This window comes from Phyllobates terribilis, unplaced genomic scaffold (assembly GCF_046119375.1).
Source record: "Phyllobates terribilis strain yellow unplaced genomic scaffold, ASM4611937v1 Scaffold_11__3_contigs__length_659146591, whole genome shotgun sequence".
Classification (NCBI taxonomy): Eukaryota; Metazoa; Chordata; class Amphibia; order Anura; family Dendrobatidae; genus Phyllobates; species Phyllobates terribilis.
In genome coordinates, this window is record NW_027362771.1 from 484,763,169 (window position 1) to 484,783,504 (window position 20,336).

General features: G+C 42.6%; 1 protein-coding gene across 2 annotated transcripts in view; it reads left to right on the forward strand.

Moving 5' to 3' along the window:
• The window catches only part of GLCE (glucuronic acid epimerase), an 85,627-nt gene extending 66,437 nt beyond the window's left edge, over positions 1-19,190 (forward strand). For both annotated transcript variants that reach the window (XM_073653474.1, XM_073653475.1), the window contains 3 exons: positions 4,401-4,972; positions 7,649-7,891; positions 12,077-19,190. In XM_073653474.1, coding sequence (XP_073509575.1) covers positions 4,414-4,972; positions 7,649-7,891; positions 12,077-13,101 — 1,827 coding nt within the window. In that variant the 5' untranslated portion in view covers positions 4,401-4,413 and the 3' untranslated portion in view covers positions 13,102-19,190. The remainder of the gene's footprint in view (positions 1-4,400; positions 4,973-7,648; positions 7,892-12,076) is intronic.
• The last annotated feature ends 1,146 nt before the right edge of the window (positions 19,191-20,336 follow it).

A 20,336-nucleotide genomic window follows, 5' to 3' on the forward strand; every position in this document is an offset into this window, starting at 1 on the left:
AATATTAGCTACTTTTAGCCTGCTGACTGGTCCTCTTTTAACTCAGAGATACCATTAAATCCTCCAAGTCTTTTTATATTTTTTTTTGCAAAAAAAGTGGCCAACATGCAAATGGAATATATATATATAAAAAATAATAATAATAATGCAATCTGCTTATTACATTTGTGTCACCGGCCGCGGGTCTCCCAACCTGATCTCGACGGTCTCTTAGGTGCAGTGAGGCTGTCCGGTTTGTGTACTCGGGCCGTGACGTGTCCCCTAATGGTTGCCGAGGGGCACAGGGTCACTGTGGACGAACTCTTCGGTAGTGATTAGGCAATATTAATCATTTACTAAGAGTTAAATCCACAGTGTTGTCACCAGTCATTACAGTGCAACCTGAAGTCCTAGCAGATTCATGAACCAGGAGGTTTAGGATGAACACCACAGTACACGAGAAAACCTAGATATAAAAATGGCGTATAGATGCCCAGCTGCAGACGCCTCTGCAGTCAGAGAGTTGACGGTCACTATTAACCCTGCGCTGCTGATCCTCTTATTATTTTCTTGGTATGTTGCATTATATTTGGTGCCTTTGATCTCTCGTGTCCTTGTGTTACCTGTGCTGTTTAGTACCCCGAGCGCGCAGTGATGACATAGGAGCGGGCTGGCATTCAGCGTGTTGGGGGGCTCTGCCATTCGGGCTGCACACTGATCTGAATTCTACTAGGGCTGAAAGCAATTAGCTTACATTTGTATTCACATTAACCAGGGAACGTCGCTTTTTCTCCCCCACTCAGATTAGAAATGCGTGGAGGAAAGTGGCAGCCAGCGCTGTGTGTGGGCTCCGGATTTAGAGCAAATGCTTCTTGTCTTCAAGACTTGGCTGCGTACGTCTTGTTTTGTGAGGTGGGGAGTAGGTGGGTCCTATGTGCCCACTGGGCATAGCTCTTTGATCTTGGCATAGAAAGTTATGATGTTCTGTACGCTTAGGGGTGTACAAGGGTTTGTTAAATCTCATACTGTATATGTAATCAGGAAGCCAATGTGTGGTTTGGATAATTAATGCTGATGGGTGTAAGGTGATGTATAATTTTACTGTTCATTTGCTTTCTAAATGCAAAGTTTTTAAAGTGAGTCTGGCAGCCCAGACTGATCGTATGGACTAAGCACATCACCTTGTAGGGGTACAAAAATCTCTCCTTTTAGTGGTGTAATCAGCTTTTGCACAACAGAGGCAGCGAAGTTTAATAAAAGATTCTAATTAGGGTGCTCAGTGCCCCCTGGGTGTGACCAAATTTAGTAATGGCCGCATGGAGGTTGAGATGGCTGTACACGGAAAGCAGACCTGCACTGTAGAGGGGAGAAAGTATCTCAGGGAGGGCAGAGAAGGCTGTCAGTTGAAAAGTAGGTAAGCACATGAAGAGGAATTTGCAGGATAGAAGCTGTGATATGTTGGCTACTGAAACCTGCAGCAATCTGGCTACACACACACTTAAAGGGAATTTGTCAGCAGTTTTTTGTTACCTCATCTGAGAGCAGCCTGATGTAGGTAGAGACCCTGAATCCAATGATGTATCACTTAGTTTACTGGGTGCAGCCATTCTGGCACAATCAGAATTTTTTGATTTTACTATGCAGCAGAGCTGAGAAAGCTAACCCCGCCCACAGCAGGCTCTCCATGTACTATGTCTATGGACAGTGAGGGGCGTGTAGGACCAGGGTTCAAGGCTTCTGTAGTCCCAGCAGTAATAATCAACAGGTGATAAAACCTTCAGTGTAAGTAAACAACAGCATCTGGCCCCACATGTGATACATCACTGAATTCTGTATTTTAACCCCTACCTCATGCTGTCATCAGGTTACATAGCAGAACCTTGCTGACAGATTCCCTTTAACATCCAGCCTATGTTAAAGGGAGATACTCGTACAAATGAAAAGGATAAAAATTGGATCAGTCTGCAGTTGTTTTAACTAACAGAAACCATTAACATTTTGCCATGCCAAGTGTCCATAGCTTTAATTAAAATTGGAACTCTCCAGAAAAGTCACTATTGTCGATAGTGGCCGAGATTAGAGTCAACTCCATTGTCTCTTGTTTCTGTGTTGATGTATAATTACATAAACTCTTGTAAAAGTCATTTCAGCATTTCCGAACAGACACTTTCCCAATTTTTGCAGTATGATGCAATAAAATTTACTGTAAAATGAAGATACTTTGCGTTATGAACAGTGAGAGACATGTAAGCTGCTGGCGGTGTCTTTTCAGCTCTGGGAAGAAATGAGTCGGGCATTTCAACAAATGGGTTGGGTGTGGTTAATAGTAGTAGTGCTCCCTGTACCGCCACATGGTGCCACCACAATCTTCAGTGAGAATAGCTCTGATATACAGCATTTCTTCCATAGATTCTCACGGGGTCTTTGCGAATAATCCTTTGGTACGGTATGGGCCACGTATATGCTTTCCTTTTGCTGTCTGTATATCTAACGTTAATCCAGCGTATATGAGGATTGTACGGCTGTTACGGATGTGCTTCGCCGGTAAGCAGTAATGATATGTGGTGTATACACAGATTGTTGCTCTTCATAAATTTGCACAGTAAATGAGGATGCAGGTGTGTGGCGGTATAACATGGGCGTGGATGTGCGGCACATGTGAGCCCGGGGTCGTACACAGCAGGAGTGGGGTTTACAGGGATGGCACAGATTGTGTATGGTGGTGCATCGCATATAATTGTGGCTGTATGTTCTGATCCAGATGGATGACGCCAGGGATTGTGCTGACAACCCTGCGAGGGGCTGATTTAATAGACACGGCTCTCCCCGGCTTATCACTTCTGTCCAGAAATCTTGCTGCTGGCACGGAGCATTTAGTCATCTGTTGCCTCTTCTATTGGCTTAACTTTATCACATCACGGATTTATCCACCCAACCTACAACTCGCAGCGCTCTGCGGGGAAGGTAGAATATCTCCGGCTATTATAGGATATATCTTATGTTCTTGCATGTTCTCAAAATGTAAAACGGTCTGTGGCTGAATGGCTTCCTGTTATTTGGATCCGGTTTCTCCACTACAGATGGTTATGTTGAGATTTTAGTTGTCATTGTGGACATATGCTGCACATCAGGTGCCCACGCTCTGGGGCTTTCCTGCCATTCTCTGCCAAGTGGCTTAATATCCTGCAGTTTTTAGGCTCCGTTTTGCTTCACGTTAAACTCTCTTCAATCTGGATTATGAGTTCTGGATGATGATCAGGAAAAGCCTCTGCTGGATGATATAGCCCAGCGTGTTCTCACCTTGCATTTTAGTTTATTGCAGCATCTAATCGCCCATGGGGGGCCTTAGCTGTGCGGTCTGCCATGTGGTCACCTGCCCTCACTGTTACTAATGCTGTCACCAACTTTGCTTATGGTGGTTTCATCACTCACTTTGGTGTTTGGATCAACTTCTATTGTATGGAGAAGCAAATCTGGAAGATTATGAACATGGCCATACACTACAACTCCCAGCATGTCCTAGCTAGACACAGGTTGAGCATCACTGTCTGTGCGCTTTTGGAACCAGCAATCCCCAATCTTTACAGACAAGTCCTTTTTATAAATGTGTACCATCGCTGTGTACGTTGGTGGATGACCATTATTACTGATGCATCCCACCACCCCCCGTTTTGCAAGAGTCATTTTATGAGTTACTGACTTTGTTTGCACCACTGCAAAAGTTTTTACCGTTTTAACTCCTATTAAATAAGTTCTCCAGGTTTTTTGTTCCCTTCCTCAGGTTTCCTCGATTATAAAAGTAAGAAAACGAGCCTTTACTTGCCCCTGGTATTTGTTGACATGGCTGCTCAGGTGACGTCACAATGGCAGCATTTGACCGCTGCAACCAATTAGTGGACCCCATTGATTGGTCTGTATAGAGTAAGCCTGGGGAGGAAACAAATTACTTGTAAAACCATAGGAGCTGTTCTGCATTTCCTGGCAGCAGCCCCTACGCAGTGTATGGAGCTGTGCAGTGCAGCTCTGTTCAGTGTTTACATCCGGCCGCCATCCGAGCAAGTAACAGCTGATGTGTGGGGATGCCAGGTGTCGGACCACCACCCATCTGATATTGATGGCCCATCCTAAGAATAGGTTATCAATATCATATGACATGACAATCCCTTCAAGGCTGCACGTGTACGGACCATGATTTCTGGACTGTACATGTGGTTGTGGGTCTCTGGACTGAACCCAACAGTATGAGGCAGTCAGGTTCTGGTGAGGAGACACGCAGCTAGTCTATACATTACTGTCCTTACTTGGACCACTAACCACAGATGTGTAAAACGCTCCTTACGGACATTTTCTTTGTAGTTATTAGTTCACACTTTTACAAGTTTATTGTAAACTAATATTTCCTTTCATCTTTTTCCATCTAGGTATGGTCTGAACATGCGTTGCCTGGCAGCTCGAGTCAATTATAAGACTCTAATCTTTATCTGCTCGCTCTTTACCCTGGTGACTGTCTTGCTGTGGAACAAATGCTCCTCCAATGACCATTCTTCTACCCTTCCATGGGGGCCACAATTAGGCTTAAGGGTTGAAAGCCTTGAGAAGAGGACAGCAGCCTCTGAGAGTAATGCTGCCAATGTCCAGCTCCGATCTGAGGAGGCCTCGCCACAGGAGCAGCAGAAGGCTCCACCACTGGTGGACAGTAAAGGAACAGGACTAAAGTATGAGGAGATTGACTGCTTGATCAATGAAGATCAGAGTGTGCGGTGCAGGAGAGAGGGTAGTGAAGTCTACATGCCCTTCTCCTGGGTGGAGAAATACTTTGAGGTTTATGGGAAAATTGCTCAGTATGATGGCTTTGAACGATTTGAGTTTTCCCACAGCTACTCCAAAGTATATGCACAGCGCGGCCCGTATTATCCTGATGGAGTATTTATGTCCTTCGAGGGTTATAATGTGGAAGTCCGTGATCGAGTGAAGTGCATCAGTGGTGTGGAAGGTAATCCATCTAGATCTTCCTAATCTGCTTTTATTTAAAGTGCTGTTACCGTCTCAGAATCTGATGCTGGGAACATTTTCTAGGTGTGGTCTTTGACCCATGCAGAGGTCTCTGAGCAGGAAGGGGGAGGAGGAGATCTTTGACTATCAGCTATTGTGAATGATGGATCCTGTGTTATCTACATACAGGTGTCATTGCAATCCTGCATGTAATAACACTGCAATGTCTGCTGAGAAGTGATCTGTGCAGAACAAGAGGTGTCAGCCTAATATTAGACCAAAAAGTGAAAACTGCAAGATTTCAGGATTATTTTTTTATCTAATCAAAAATATTACAAAAAATTGTGAAATACATTTATCAACAAAACTTGTAAGAATAGGTCCTTTTCTAATTTTTAGGCTAAGTGCCCACGATGTAGAAATGCTGCAGATTTTTTCCCCATCTCCCTGGCAGGAAAAACCCGTTCAGATTTTACATGCGTTTTTCCTGCCAGGTAGAAGAGTTTGTCAAGCTTTTTTGCATGCATTTCTGCATGCGGGTTATCAAGCACTTTTTCAAGCGATTTTAGCATCACTTGGAAAAATGCTTGACAACTTGTTCACACTATATAAATCCATGTAACTGGCATGGATTTATATAGTGTGACCAAGTTAATAGTTAAAAAAAAAGAATAAAAATGGTAAATAAAGATTACACTTACCTTCCGATGGCCCCCGGGTCTTCTCTCCGGTGCGGCCGGTCTCTTGTACGGCTCGCGGTGGTGTGAAAGGACCTTTCATGGCGTCATTTAGTCATGTGACCGGTCACGCAACTGCCGACGTCAGCCTTTCACACCACCGCGAGCCGTACAAAAGACCGGACGCAGCGGAGAAAAGACCCGGGGGCCATCGGAAGGTAAGTATAATCTTTATTTTTTACCATTTTTATTCTTTTTTTAAAACTATTAACTTGGTCACACTATATAAATCCATGCCTGTTGCATGGATTTATATCGTGTGACCAAGTTGTCAAGCACTTTCCAAGTGATGCTAACCCACATGCAGAAATGCTTGACAAACACTTCTACCTGGCAGGAAAAACGCATGTACAATCCGCATGCGTTTTTCCTGCCAGGGAGATGCAGAAAAAAATCAGCAGCATTTCTGCATCGTGGGCACATAGCCTTAACTTCTGGTTCTTTAGCCCCACTGCCATATTATCTTTTGCTGGCTTCTCAGGACAGTCCTCTTTCCATCATGCTGTGCGTTCTTGTGTGTGAATAATTGTTACGTTTCAGTGTGACTTCCCTATAAAGGATTGAAACTCTGCCTATTTCATTTTGTAAGCAAAAGGGGGGGGGGTACTCTTTTCAACAGTGACTCTTATGCTGCACCCAAGCAAAGAGTAGATAGTCACTATGATGCCACAGCAACTGCAGGCCGCAGCCGTTGTTATTGAGCACAGAGCAATAGAAAATATAACCTTGCAAATCTTAACATGAGACAATATAAGGGTAAATTAAATGATACATTGTAGCTAGTATTTATTTGGATCGGTAGTTGTCTGAGACTGGACACCCTTCAAAAGCTCCAAGAAAAATGTTGCCAACCAAACTGCTTGCTGCATTTTTTTTTTTTTCAAAGGACATTTTAAAGGGGTTGTCCACTACTCAGAAAACTCCTTCGCAATCACCATGTCGTCCCCCCAACAGTAAAATAACACCACCTGTACTCTCCTCTGGTACTGGCACCGTTCCCGCAGCCAATCAGTGGCCGCTTCACTCCCCTTTCTGGACAATTTAGACATCCAGAAGTGAGAAAGCAGCTTCAGCTCTGGCTTCCTCTGGATGTCAGTTGGGTCTGAAGGAGGGGATAGAGAAGTGGCCACTGATTGGCTGCAGGGATCACATGACATACCACATGTCACACAAGCCCCGGGGAGAGCCAGTGGACAACCCCTGGCCGTGAATCTGCGTCTACACGGACATGCGGTGCGTCTTTCCAGACCGCAGCATGTCAATTTCTCCGCAAGAGAAATTACATCAGTGCAATGTATAGGATGCGGTGAATTCGCATGGTTCAATGAACACATGCGGATTCACCTGCGTGCAGCGCATTGGATGCAGCATAAAGTATACTGCGTTCAAAGCGCTGCCAATACCGACTGTGTGCACATACCCTTAAAATGCAGCAAAAGTTTTTGCATATGCTAAAAGCTTTGAGAAACTGATCCACAAACCTGGACCAGGATGACACATGCAGTGAGTTTTCCTTGGATCGGGCACAAAATAATAATAATAATAATAATAATAATGGCTCCATTGAATTTTATGGGTTGGTATGCTGTCCTGAATGAAAAAAAACTTCTGACAGGTCAGATTAACGCCAGCTGTGGATATATGTCGGCCCTGCGTCTGCGCAGTCTTGACAAGCACAGAAGATGATGTTGCCCTGGGCCCGGTGGCCGGTTTGCCTGGTGCTGAGGCCGGCCCTGGGTCAGATACTGGTATGAACACATTAGCAGTCCTTACTGGATCTGCACTGACACATTTATTACGGACTGCCCCAAAGTCTCCTATATTAACAGGCTGTACATGGGTTTACCATACACGACAGGTGACCATTATTTTTTATTGTATATTTCTTCTTCTATTTCCTTTTTAATGACCTGCACTACTTGTCTGTTGTTTTTCCTCAGGGGTCCCACTATCGACCCAGTGGGGTCCACAGGGATATTTTTACCCAATCCAGATTGCACAGTATGGGCTCAGTCACTACAGCAAGAACTTGACAGAGAAACCTCCACACATGGAGGTGTATGAGAAGGCGGATGACAAAACCGAAGGCTTGCTGGGCACATGGACTATTCCTAAGGGAGCCTCTGTTACTACACTGTATGATAAGGCAAGAAGTAGTCACGTCAGACACTTTGTAGTCCCAGGTGAGTCTGGCAGGGATCACGTGGTCACATTTCCTGTAACATATTGCTGTATGTACATTCTCATTATTATTATCATCATTATTATTAGGGTTATCTTGTGAAAATAAATTACAGGTGATCGCTTACTGATGTCGGGGAGTCCAACTGCTGGGACCCTCACTGATCCGCAGAAATGTGCACTATTATCGCCATTAGAATGGAGCGCAGTGCTCATGCTGGACCTCTGCTCCATTCATTCCCAGCAGGGGTGCTGAGCGCTGTGCTTGGCTTTTTCCAGCAACCCCATAGACAATGATTGTAGCAACATTCGAGTATGCACACTGCCGCTCCATCCTAATGGGGATAAAAGGTCCCAGTTCTGCTGATCTATGCGGGTCCCAGCAGTCTGTCCCCAAATCTATAAGATATGTGAATGTTGATCACTTGTTTTTACTGGAGAACGCCTTTAACTCAGTATAATCTACATTATGATTATGTTCACACTTTGAATTGAAATTCTGTTTCCTTGGAATTCTGCTGCGGGCGTACAGCAGATTCACTTGAGGATTATTCAGTGCTACTAGTTTTTGGAGTTTCTATCCAGTATAAATGACATGTACCTTAAATCCTCTGCGGATTTTGTTTTGCTGTGCAGCTGGAAATCCACATGGATATTTTTATTGCATATGGACTGAGATGAACCTAAGATAAAAACAAAATGAGCAAATACTCCTGCAGTAAATAAATAGTAATAGTACATAACATAGGGTACTTATTTAACACTATTTTGCTCACAAAAGTGTAAAAGCCATCCCACCGCGACAAGGTGACCCAATCGGGACATTACCGAACCCTTGTAGTGTATCTCACTATGTTTCCGTAAATGTAAAAATAGATAAGGGCAGAGCAGGTTTGGGTCCTTACTGTTCAGACACCTGACTGACTGTGGAAAGCTATGTAAACAAAATAAACAGCCCAAACACGGGCAACCATGCCCCTTTTTTGTACAAAAAGACTAAACCAAAATTGAGCCACAGCTTATGTTGGTATCAGTGCAATCCATAGATGTGCATTTACACTGTGGTCATTTAACAGACAGAATCTAAGATAGAACAGTACTGAGCAAATACCCTGCAGTAAATAAATAGTAATAGTGCATGTAATAACATAGGGCACTTAATTAACATTGTTTTGATATATATATAAAAAAAAAAAAAAAAAAAAAGTAAAAGCCATCCCGCCACGACAAAGTGACCCAATCAGGACGGTACCTAACCTTATCTATTGTTTTCATGTTAGGCTCTACTTGTTAAATGGCCACAGTGTGAATGCATTGCTCTTATACCAACATATGCTCTGGCTCAATTTTTTTTTTTAGGTTTTGATATGAACTGAGATGTGTATTTAGTACACACACATATTCACGGCACACACATTCACCACACAATCCAAGTGTTATGTAATAATACTTGGTTTATGCCATTATTTTTTTGAGAACCCATAACTTTTTTCTGTTTCACATGATGAGAAAAGGAGAGGAGATGTTTTTGAATTTTGTTTATTTATATCTTTTACTGGGACAGTGGAAGCCAGCGTACTTGCACACCAGCAACTGAACCATTTAAATGCTGCTTTGTGAGTTAAATGTTTACACAGCAGAGATCAGAACTAGCTCTGGTCGCTGCTGTTACAGGCAGATGCCGGTTGTATAACACAGATAAGCTCTTGAATTTGCTCCATACGTCTGCGCCATATGTATACGGTGGTATCAGGAAGGGGTTTATGCTGATGTAGATGCCAATTCTGGAATCTGATGTGTGAACTGGACCTGAGCGTCCTCTGAACACATTGTAAATGGGAGCATGTCCCCAGTAAAGGTCCATTTACACTGCATCATTATTGTGAACAAGTGGTGTGTGGGAACACTTGTTTCTCAATAATCCTACACAGGCTGCCGATCACCCAACAAATGAGCTGAAAACTTGTCTAATGGGAGAAATTATCTTTTATGCAGCACAAAAGATCATCATTCTCGGCAGCGCACCGTTCTGCATAGACAACAACCTGCGCTGATGACAATAGTGGCAGCCTATGGACCTTTAATAGCCTGTTTACACAAGTTGACCGTGCTTCAGAGTTGGATAGAATGATCTGCAATAGATTGTTCAGTGCATATAGGCTGCAATTGATCTCTGCAGCGCAGGTCTTGTTATCCCAGGACGATGTGCTGCCGAGAATTGATTTATTTTTTGTGTAAATCAAAAGATTATTTAGACTGCCCGATTATCGTGAAACGCGCTCCTAAGAATGGTCATTCATGATCTTGCAGTGTGAATGAACCCTACGGTGAGGCCAGTGCCCCCTGCATATATTGACATTTTGTTCTTATTTGGAGGCAGAGCGGGATAAAGGTCCCTCATAGATAACTGACAGATGTGTCTGCTGTGCTCTACCATGAGTTCATTACCAGACGGTGGGGGGAACCTGTCCTCCAGCTCCATCCCTTAAGGACTTATCTAGAAGGTGATGACAAAAGTGACTTCATTGTCTGAAGTGATTGACTCGTTAATCCTAATGGGTATTGATTATAAGGAGCCACAGTACGTTAAAAGCTTGTTAAAGAGGCCGTAACGGAGACTAGGAGATGGTGAAAACACTAATAGGACAGAATGGATGAGGATGGATAGGAAGGCAGCCATATATATATGTTCCTGTTTCAGGAACATCTCTCATGGGCTCACATTTGTTATTTACAAAGTACATGATGGGATGCGGTTCATTACTCCCCTCCTCACTTCTCTAGGAGTTGGTACATTTCAATGAGTCCTTTCCGGGCCCATCATAATGCAGTAACAGCTTTCACTAACACACTAGCTCCTTCAATCACTGCATCTTTTATGCAGCTGAAAGAATAGGGCGTAAGCAACCCATCACCCAAAATAAATTGGGAAGAGCTCACGACAATGTGCAAATGTAAAATACTCCCAATTACCCAACATGTGCACATGGCCTTAGAGGGCCCTTACTCTACATGAAGAACAAGCTCATTGTTTCACCATTTATGACCTGTAACGATGAAGAGCTTCTTGGTAGCTTCCACAAAGTTGTCATTGTCCCTTAAAGAGCGATTTCCATCCTGAGAACTATGTAACCAGGACTCATACACACCAGTTCCTCCTTGCACAACACGATTAGATCTTTTTACAGAGATGAAGTAATTGCAGCCTTTGTTCTTAGAATCTGTTGGATTCCCACCAGTCAAGAGATAGATAATGGTTCAAAGTGGTCAACCCCTTATAATCCGCGAGACCCGTGTATAGACCCAGTTGTCTTCTCATGAGTCGAGTTCTGATTGATAGGCTCGTACAAATACTGTTGCAGATGTCGATGGGAGGACCAGTCATGTTAGATTTCAGCATGCCCAATACTCTGCCAGACAACGAGCAACGTCATATCTCCCAAAGACTTTATGTACTTATCCACATTGAAATAAACATGCACAGCCAAAGTATAATCTGGCTCTGCTCGCTTCAACATTGGTTTATGAATAGAGCCGATGACTTCACATCTACAGATATCTCAAAGCTCGGGTGCATAAGCAGCAGATATTGTGCACTTGTCCTACCCTGAGGATTAGGAAAGGTGCATGCTACCTGCTGCTTGGAAGTGTTAGCCGGCAAATATCTGTAGATATGAAGTCACCAGCCCTGCTCCCCACCCGATGCAGAATTACTGCTTTACTGTGAATGCTGGACTCAGACATACTTTTTGGCCCATAGCAATTATATTGTCTGCTTAACGAGGTTGACAAGACAATGATCCTGTTCATGGCACCCATGCATAAAAAGGCTGTGCATCTGTGGTTGCCTTGTCTGCTGTGCCACTTAACGTGCAGTGTAGTCTCTCCATACCTACTGTTAGATCAGAATTGATGATTTTTTTACTATATTCAGGGCCATTACCTCTTTGGTAAGTTTTTGACCAAAATGTCTCATTCCAATAACATATCTGTGTCCATTAAGAAACAAACCAGCCAAACTCTCTTTGAAACTGCATAAGGGGGAGGTTGGAGCAACAAAATTTTGTGTATGTGCAACATGTTCTAAAAAAAAATAAGGAAACAATTATATATTTGTGGAGTATTTGTACTCAAATTTTTGCTTTGTGTCTCATCTTATGCATATTTTTTGTTTGCTTTTATACCAGAAAATTCGGAGGGAGCGTCGCTAACGCTGGGCAACGCGAAGGATTTCATCCTGGCTCTTGACTTGAAGTTCTTGACTAATGGCAGTATCTCTGTGGTGCTGGAGACCACCGAGAAGAACCAGCTGTTTACTATACACTACGTCACCAATTCACAGCTTATTGCTTTTCATAACCATGATGTCTATTATGGGATTGGACCTCGAACCACTTGGAGTACACTAACCCGGGATCTCCTGACTGATTTAAAAAAGGGAGTGGGACTGTCCAACACAAAAGCCGTACGTCAGACTAAGATCATGCCGAAGAAGGTTGTCCGCATTGTAGCAAGGGGCAGTGGATTTTTAGATAATATCACCATCTCGGCTACTGCCCATACAGCGGCCTTCTTTGCTGCCTGTGATTGGCTTGTAAGGAATCAGGACGCTAAAGGTGGCTGGCCAATTATGGTGACCAGAAAACTGGGGGAGGGATTCAAAGCCCTGGAACCAGGGTGGTACTCTGCAATGGCCCAGGGGCAGGCGATATCTACACTTGTGCGTGCCTATCTGCTGACCAAGGAGCAGGTATATCTAGACTCCGCACTCAAAGCAACTGCTCCATTCAAGTTGCCCTCAGAAAAACATGGAGTAAAAGCAGTTTTTATGAACAAGTATGACTGGTATGAGGAGTACCCTACTACACCAAGCTCCTTCGTGCTGAATGGGTTCATTTATGCTCTGCTTGGCCTCTACGACCTAAAAGAAACTGCTGGGGAAAAACCGGGCAAAGAAGCAAAGCTGCTATATGAGCGAGGAATAGAGTCACTCCGTGCCATGTTGCCTCTTTATGACACGGGCTCTGGAAGTATTTATGATCTAAGGCACTTCATGCTAGGCACTGCCCCCAATCTTGCCCGTTGGGACTACCACACTACCCACATTAATCAACTTCAGCTTATTGCCAGTATGGACGGGTCTCCAATATTTAGAGACTTTGTTCGGCGTTGGAAGTCCTATTTAAAAGGAGGCAGAGCGAAACATAACTAGAAGGTAGCCAGAAAACCAGCCAGAAACCAAAAGCTGTCCGGGTGTGTCCAACGCCCAAGTCCAGCTGTTCCCCATACGCTTTGCTGATGGTGGTCCACATCTGCAGTTGGGTTACAAATCCCTACCAGTGCAATGGGCATATAAGGTGCAAACTGCCTTGCCGTAATGTGGGTTAAACATGCTAGTGTTTTCTTTAATATTAGTTTTTTTTGGGGAAGCTAGAACCAGATATACTGTAAATGAGGATTGGTTTTAAACTACAATTTTCTTCCCGATTTTCATTCTGTGCCTTCTGTCCTTATGATGTCATAGAAACGGAGGGAACAATCTTTAAAACCCCATTATCTGTTGAAGGGACTTGAGACTTTGGCTGCTGGTGACTTGATCTCCCAGTGTAAATATATATATATTCTTTGTGTTGACAATCATAACAGGTAACTAGTTACCTTTCAATGACATCACGGACTGAAACGCGCAGTGCTCATATACCTTCCCTGTAAACTTCTTCGCCAACTAATATTAACAAAATACTAGAAGTACTGTCTAATGCACTTTAACCCACTGTACCTTTCCAATTTCAGCCCGGTGTGAAGTTTTTCCAACTTTTCTTAAAGTTCCAAAGATTGTGTTCAGCCTCCTCCCTTATGCGGATCTCTGTTCCTGTAAAATAAAATATAGAATATTTACGTGGCATCCAGATATACATACATAGTTTTATACTTGTTGAAAAGCAGAATAATTTTATAAGTGGAATCCCTTTAATTTACCATAATATAGAGCATTACTTATTGTGAAAGAGATTTATAAATTACCTACTTCCCGGATCTAATGCAGAACACTGTGACAATGCCTTTATCGTACAGGTAACTAGCAAGCTGTGTCGTGTGTCTGCTGCTCTTTTTTTTCTGTTATTTGGTCTGTGTTATTCCCATATGAACTTATTGCTCTAAAGATCAGTGAAAATTATGCTTTCTCCATACTAAGAGTTTCCTATAGCTTCCGATACTGCATACACCTAAAGGTTAAAGAAATGATTCACTTTGGACAGTGCCCTCAAGAGATACATGTGTGTGTGTGTGTGTGTGTGTGTGTGTGTGTGTGTGTGTGTGTGTGTGTATATATATATATATATATATATATATATATATATATATATATATATATATATATATTAGTACTGTGCAAAAAAAGGTTCAAGGTAAGAATTTCAAAAATAGAAGTGTTAATAGATGCAAAGTGCATGAACAAAAGAGAAATCTACATCGAATCAATATATATTTGGTGTGACAGGCCTTTGCCTTCAAAACCGCATCAATTCTTCTAGGTACACTTGTACATAGTTTTTGAAGGAACTCGTCAGGGAGTTTGTTCCCAACATCCTGGAGAACTAACCACAGATCTTCTTTCTGTGATTACATAAAGAGACAGAAGGGATTAGCACAAGCCTACACCCAGACTCGATAATATTGAGATCTGGGCTTCTTTGTGGGGGCCATGTCATCACTTAAAGTACTCCTTGTTCTTTACACTGAAGATTGTACTGATCTCCAGCCCGTCAGTGAGAAAACTGCCTTCTGTTACAGCCAAATATATCAAATGTTGAGTCATCGGTCCAGGACACCTTTTGCCATTTTTCTTCACCCAGGTTCCTATGTTTTTGTGCATAGTTGAGTTACTTTGCCTTGTTTCCGTGTCAAAGGTATGACTTTTTAGACACAATTCTTGTTTGAAGACCACTTTTGGCCAAACTTCTCCAAACAGTAAATGGGTGTAGCTGGGTCTCACTGGTTGCTTGCATGTCCGAGCTGAGGGCACTGCTGGACATCTTTCAACTTCGAAGGGACGTCAACATGTGTCTTTCATTTGCTGCACTAAATTTATTTGTCCAACCACTGTGTTTTCAGTCTTCAAGCTCTTTTGAAAAAGCACAAAAAATGGGCAGTGCTGAACAGCACCTTTTGAAACCTCTGTCTGGAAAAATCTTTTCCTGGGAGAGACCTTGCTGATGCACCTTCTACTTTGCTGCTGTGCTCAGTCTTGCCATTGTGTATGACCTGTGACATGAAACTGTTTTCCACAACCTCACCTGTATAACCTGTGTAACAGAGTTTGGCTGTTCATCATCCAGTTTTAAGCCTTCTATACAGCTGTTTCTTTTAATGACTCAGTTAATTATACTATTGTATATGAAAATGATTATTATCCACTTGGTATAATTGGTTATTCATATACGTGACTATAATCATACAAAATCCTTGACTTTCTGTAAGCATACCTAAAAGAATTGATGCTGTTTTAACGGTAAACAGTAGTCACGCAAAGTATTGCTTTTCATACTTGCTTAAACCTTTTGCACAATACTGTGTATAATTTACCTCAGAGCTTTACAAATTTATGAATTTTTGTAATTTACTTTCTTACCTTGTTTGGCTTCCTTTTCTCTCAAATACGTTGCTGCAGTGCTGTTTCAACTGCCTTGTTCATGTTTCTTTAGATGCTGCTTTGAACTGCTGCTCTGGCAAGAAACACTATTTACAAACATTGTCACTGAGCATTGGGGAAGGGAGAAGAAGAGCTCACATAAAGAAGAGTGTTTGTAAATACTGTCTGAGTACTGATTCTTGATAGAGCAGCAATTCAAAGCAGCTTTTAAAGAAGCACGAACTAGACAGATAAACCAGTACTTTCAGCATAATGGTTGGGAGAGAAGGACGCAATGGATTATTTTACATAGACTCATAACTTTGCAAAGGCTTATCAATATTCTTACAAAAAAAATATTTACTTACTTTTAAAGTCAGGTAAGTGGGAGCTGGGTTTACAGTGTGGCTCATTGAGGGGGGGACATATTGCTATTATATTCATATGCCCTAATAGTGCAGATAAACTGGTTGTCTCATGAAGATAACCTAGTTATCACATCTTCATAACTCTTCCCTGTAAGCCTCGTTATTTCTAGAAGTGTTTTAATAGTGCCTGGTATATGTGGGATGGAAATTTAAAGGGAGAAAGAATCCTAGATAACTTCACCACTTTTGGCCATATAGGTAAGACTTTATGCAAAATGGCTGAAGGTGGCATACAATTAACTGGCAGATGAAAGCTCATCCAGCCCATATCCATTATCGACAAGCGTACACGTGCTCTTAGTTGAGCGGAAAATTAGTTATTGCCAGACATCTTTGGTAGTATCCTTTCTCTCATGAGCATGCTTGACAGTCTTCCCTCAACATCTGCCATTAGGGGAGACTTACGCCACTGCTAAACACATTAGATGGACAGCCAGCCCCACCTAAAGTGGTGGATACAATTGAAATACATCTGATTTGAGATGCATGGCTCAGGTGAAACTTCTAGTTAAGATTAGTTAAGGCCCCCATATACATTAGACTAAAGTTGTCCGACTTGGATATCTGCCGGCTTGGCTGACAGTCTATTGTGTATGGGGGGCCTCCCAACATCTCCCCCAAAATCATCCTGTCTGGGAGATTAAATCTGGCATGTCCGATTTCAGACTGCCAGTCCTTTTGTTCTTGGCATAAGTCGCCACCAGAGGAGTTTGTCAGCGTCCCTCTCATAAGGAAAACAAGAGTGGGGAGAGGGCTGCCAACTGGAACATTGTTCGGCTGCCAGCTCTCTACTACGTATGGGTCTCCTTAAGCTGGCCATACACATTGGATGGCTCTCGCCGACTCTCCCATACACAGGAGTGCTCGCTCGGCCTCCGCTTATCTTGTAGATGAAATCTCATCCAGCCTATATCAATTCTCTCCAGCCATATACATGCATGCTCAGCTTGGAAAAATGTGCATGTGCCCTTAGTCGAGAGGGAAATTGGCTATTGCCAGACACTTTTGCTAGTGGCTTTTCTCTTATGAGACGGCATGCCAGGCATGTCTTCCCCGGATATCTGCCACTGGGGGGAGAGTTGAAACATTACTAAATTTAGATTAGATGGACAGCCAGCCCCACTAAAATCAGGACGGGCTGACACGTCAGCTGGCGGCTTATCTCCGGAGGAACGAGGTGTTTGGACATTGTCGTCTAACCTGACCATCAGGCGCCCTATACACATCAGACCGTCAGCCGATCCTGTCAGTATGGGCAGATTCGGCCGACAGTAACCTAATGTGTATGGAAGCCTTTACTCTGTTCTCAGAGGATTTAATGGGAAGAATTACAAGGCACAAGCACGGTTATTAACTTGGGAACCTGTTGGTCGATTAGGTCTCGAGTCACCACTGGTTTCTGGCAGCAGATTTGGCAGAGCATTTTGTATTTTTTCTTTTGTGAACAAATATTGTTCTGCCTAAAAATGATGCCTGTCCTGTATGAAAAGGCTAATCATGCTTCTAGCCTAATGGTACAACTGGAGAATGGCCGTCTACAATATTCTAATGGACACTGCTAAAAGCGAGAAGATATTGGGTAGAAAGAAACCAGGGAAAATCCCCATTCACCAAGCTCACACTATAGAATACATATATTTTTAATAGAAAAGTACAGATCATTTTATATTTGATGTGGTATAAGAGCATGTTACTCAGTGACTATTGTATAGAGGTCTCCTCAAAGTCCAGGAGACTTGTCTTATCTTTTTTTTTTTTCCCCTTACATATTTTCAAATTTATATATTTTTTTCCAGATTATTACGTTAGGTTATTAGTTTCCTCTAATATTAACTTCTCCCTCATAATGTTCCTACTGGGTTATATTTTCATTGCATGTTCCTCTAATCCGTTATGCCTTTCATAATGACCTCACAGTAGCCCCATCCCATAAAGCAGATGTCCACTCGCCTGACATCTGTTCTTTCTTCTATTCCCACGCATGTTTTCTTCTAACTCTGTTTTGCCAGCTTTCAGTGTACACTGTGCATAGGCAGAAAGCTGCTAATCAGTGGCATGGGCTGGGTTATACACAGCTCAGCATTCAGAGCACTGCTATATCTGCAGCATTGTATCAAAATGACAGCAAGCAGCCCAGCAAGTGACCCAATACTGGAATCAGGGTCTCTGTCCCTACATCATGCTGCTCTTAGATTACATAGCAGAAACCTGGTGACCAATTCCCATTAAATTGCTGATTCTATTCAAGTTACCATGGACAATGGAAAGGATTTGCGAGTTTTGTGTTAGACTAGCTTACACCAGCGTTAGGAATTCTGTTTTCCTGTTTATAAGAACAGAAAGACTGAATTCATGCAGGAAACTGAACAGTCACATTGCAGATAGACACAAGCGGCACCAGACTGACCCTATTGATTATATTGGTGTCTGGTTGCTTTCTTTAGTGTCCATCATTTTTCTTGAAAAAAAATAGTGCATTGTGCTGCTATTTCTTTCGGTGAAAATTATGCAACTTGCAAAACTGAGGTGTGAACAAAGCTTTTATGACTCTGTACTGGACTAGTAGCCCCATCTCTGCTATTACTAAGAAAGCGGCCAGTTGTCTCTGTAAAACACTACTCATTTTAATAAAGCTGACTCCATGCTGTAATATACCCTTTAGCATACCCTATTAGAACAAAACCCTTTAATGTGTGGATTTGGTGCAATATGAATGCTGGTTACTCTGGCTCCATTTTTCAGGCATGAGTCTGGATATACGTCCTAGGAAGTAATTTTGCCCAATGGAGAAACGTTCTACCAGTCGCTATGCATCGGAATTACAAAGCAGGGTATGGGAGTGACAGCGCGGGCAAAACTGGATTTTTCTTCTTCCCTTGGTAATATTTAGGGGTTCAGATTTTATGTTGTGTTTTGTTGATATCACTTTCTGACCTTTAACATGTGGGTATATGCCATGTGTTTGTGAGTGTGTGTGTGCACACATATAGAGCACGTGCACACACATATATATGCAATACTTTGTTTACTGGATCCCTTGTGGTGAGGTGGTCCTTCCGAATGCTGTATAGACTTTGCATTTTAAGCACAATGTGCCCATGATAATTTTATAAACAGATTTTTTTTTTGCAGAAAATAAGAGGTATCTGTTGCTATGTTTCTATATAGAAAGACAGATCAGCACCATGCTTCAGTAAGCTGCTTTATAAGATTGTACAATAAACATTTTTATCTTCTGAATGGTTTGTGTACTGTTTTTTTTTTTTTTTCTGCTTTCCATTATTAAAATACCAAAAGAGACTGAATGTTTCATGTGTGTAAAGAATGTGATGTCCTGTCTGGCGACAAGGGCAGATATGTAGGACTGGCACCATGCCCTGGAGACATCTCCTGTTTCTCAGAAATGGCTGCTCTGAAATCAAAGTATTGATTTTCCTCTTTGCCTTTCCAACAAGTGATTGGTCAAACCTGTCAAGTGGGCACTAAGCAGAAAGTAAAGCTTCTGCCGAGATGGATGACTACAGTCTTAGATTGGTTTGTGGTGAAAATTCCAATAGACTCAGGTCCACAAGAAGACCATAACCCTCATCCATAAAAATAAAGCATCCATGTTGTCCATATCCACAATCGGACTTTATTTTACTTCCAGTCCGTGCTCTAGAAAAGAAAATCTGGTTGCTCTAAGTAATCCCAATTCTTTTGTTAGGAATGCTTTAGAGGTAGAAAGTTTGAGTAGATTTAGGGCTCATGCAAACATCTGTGGATCTCGGTCCGATAACGATCAGCAATACACAGGCTGGCCGCAAAGCGGCTGTTGTGCTTCAGTCAGGAGACCCGTGTCACGTTGGGTATGGGGAGAACCCAGCGTATAACGACAGGAAAAGGGAAGGGTGCCCTACAAGTGGGGAAAGGGGGAGTGGAGACCCCTAAACAGCTCAAACAACAAACCCTGACTCTCCCTATGGACCCTATATAGGTTCTGCACCTATTGCCGAGCAGGAAACCTGGCCCTAGCTGACCCTAAAGTTAGGCCCTAGGTAGGAAGGGGTGAGCACTAATTAGCCCCACTGCAAATTAAAGTATACACAAGGGAATACACATAGTTTAAAGATGACACGGGGAAAACAGCAACAACCCACGAATGAACTCCAAGAAAGTTCTAGCCAACTACTAGAATTCAAGGCCTGAATAGAGAACAGTCTATCAACAGCAACTCACTAGAGAAACTGAGTGTATTTAAGGATTCAGCAAGGGTGTAGTAATTAGCAGCAAAAGGTGAGGATCACCGCTGGGTCCTAAAGGTATAATCCCCAAGCAAGGTGAAGATCACTGCTGGTTCCTAGAGAGAGAGGGATAATGAAAGGATCAGGAAGATGTTTGCAAGGC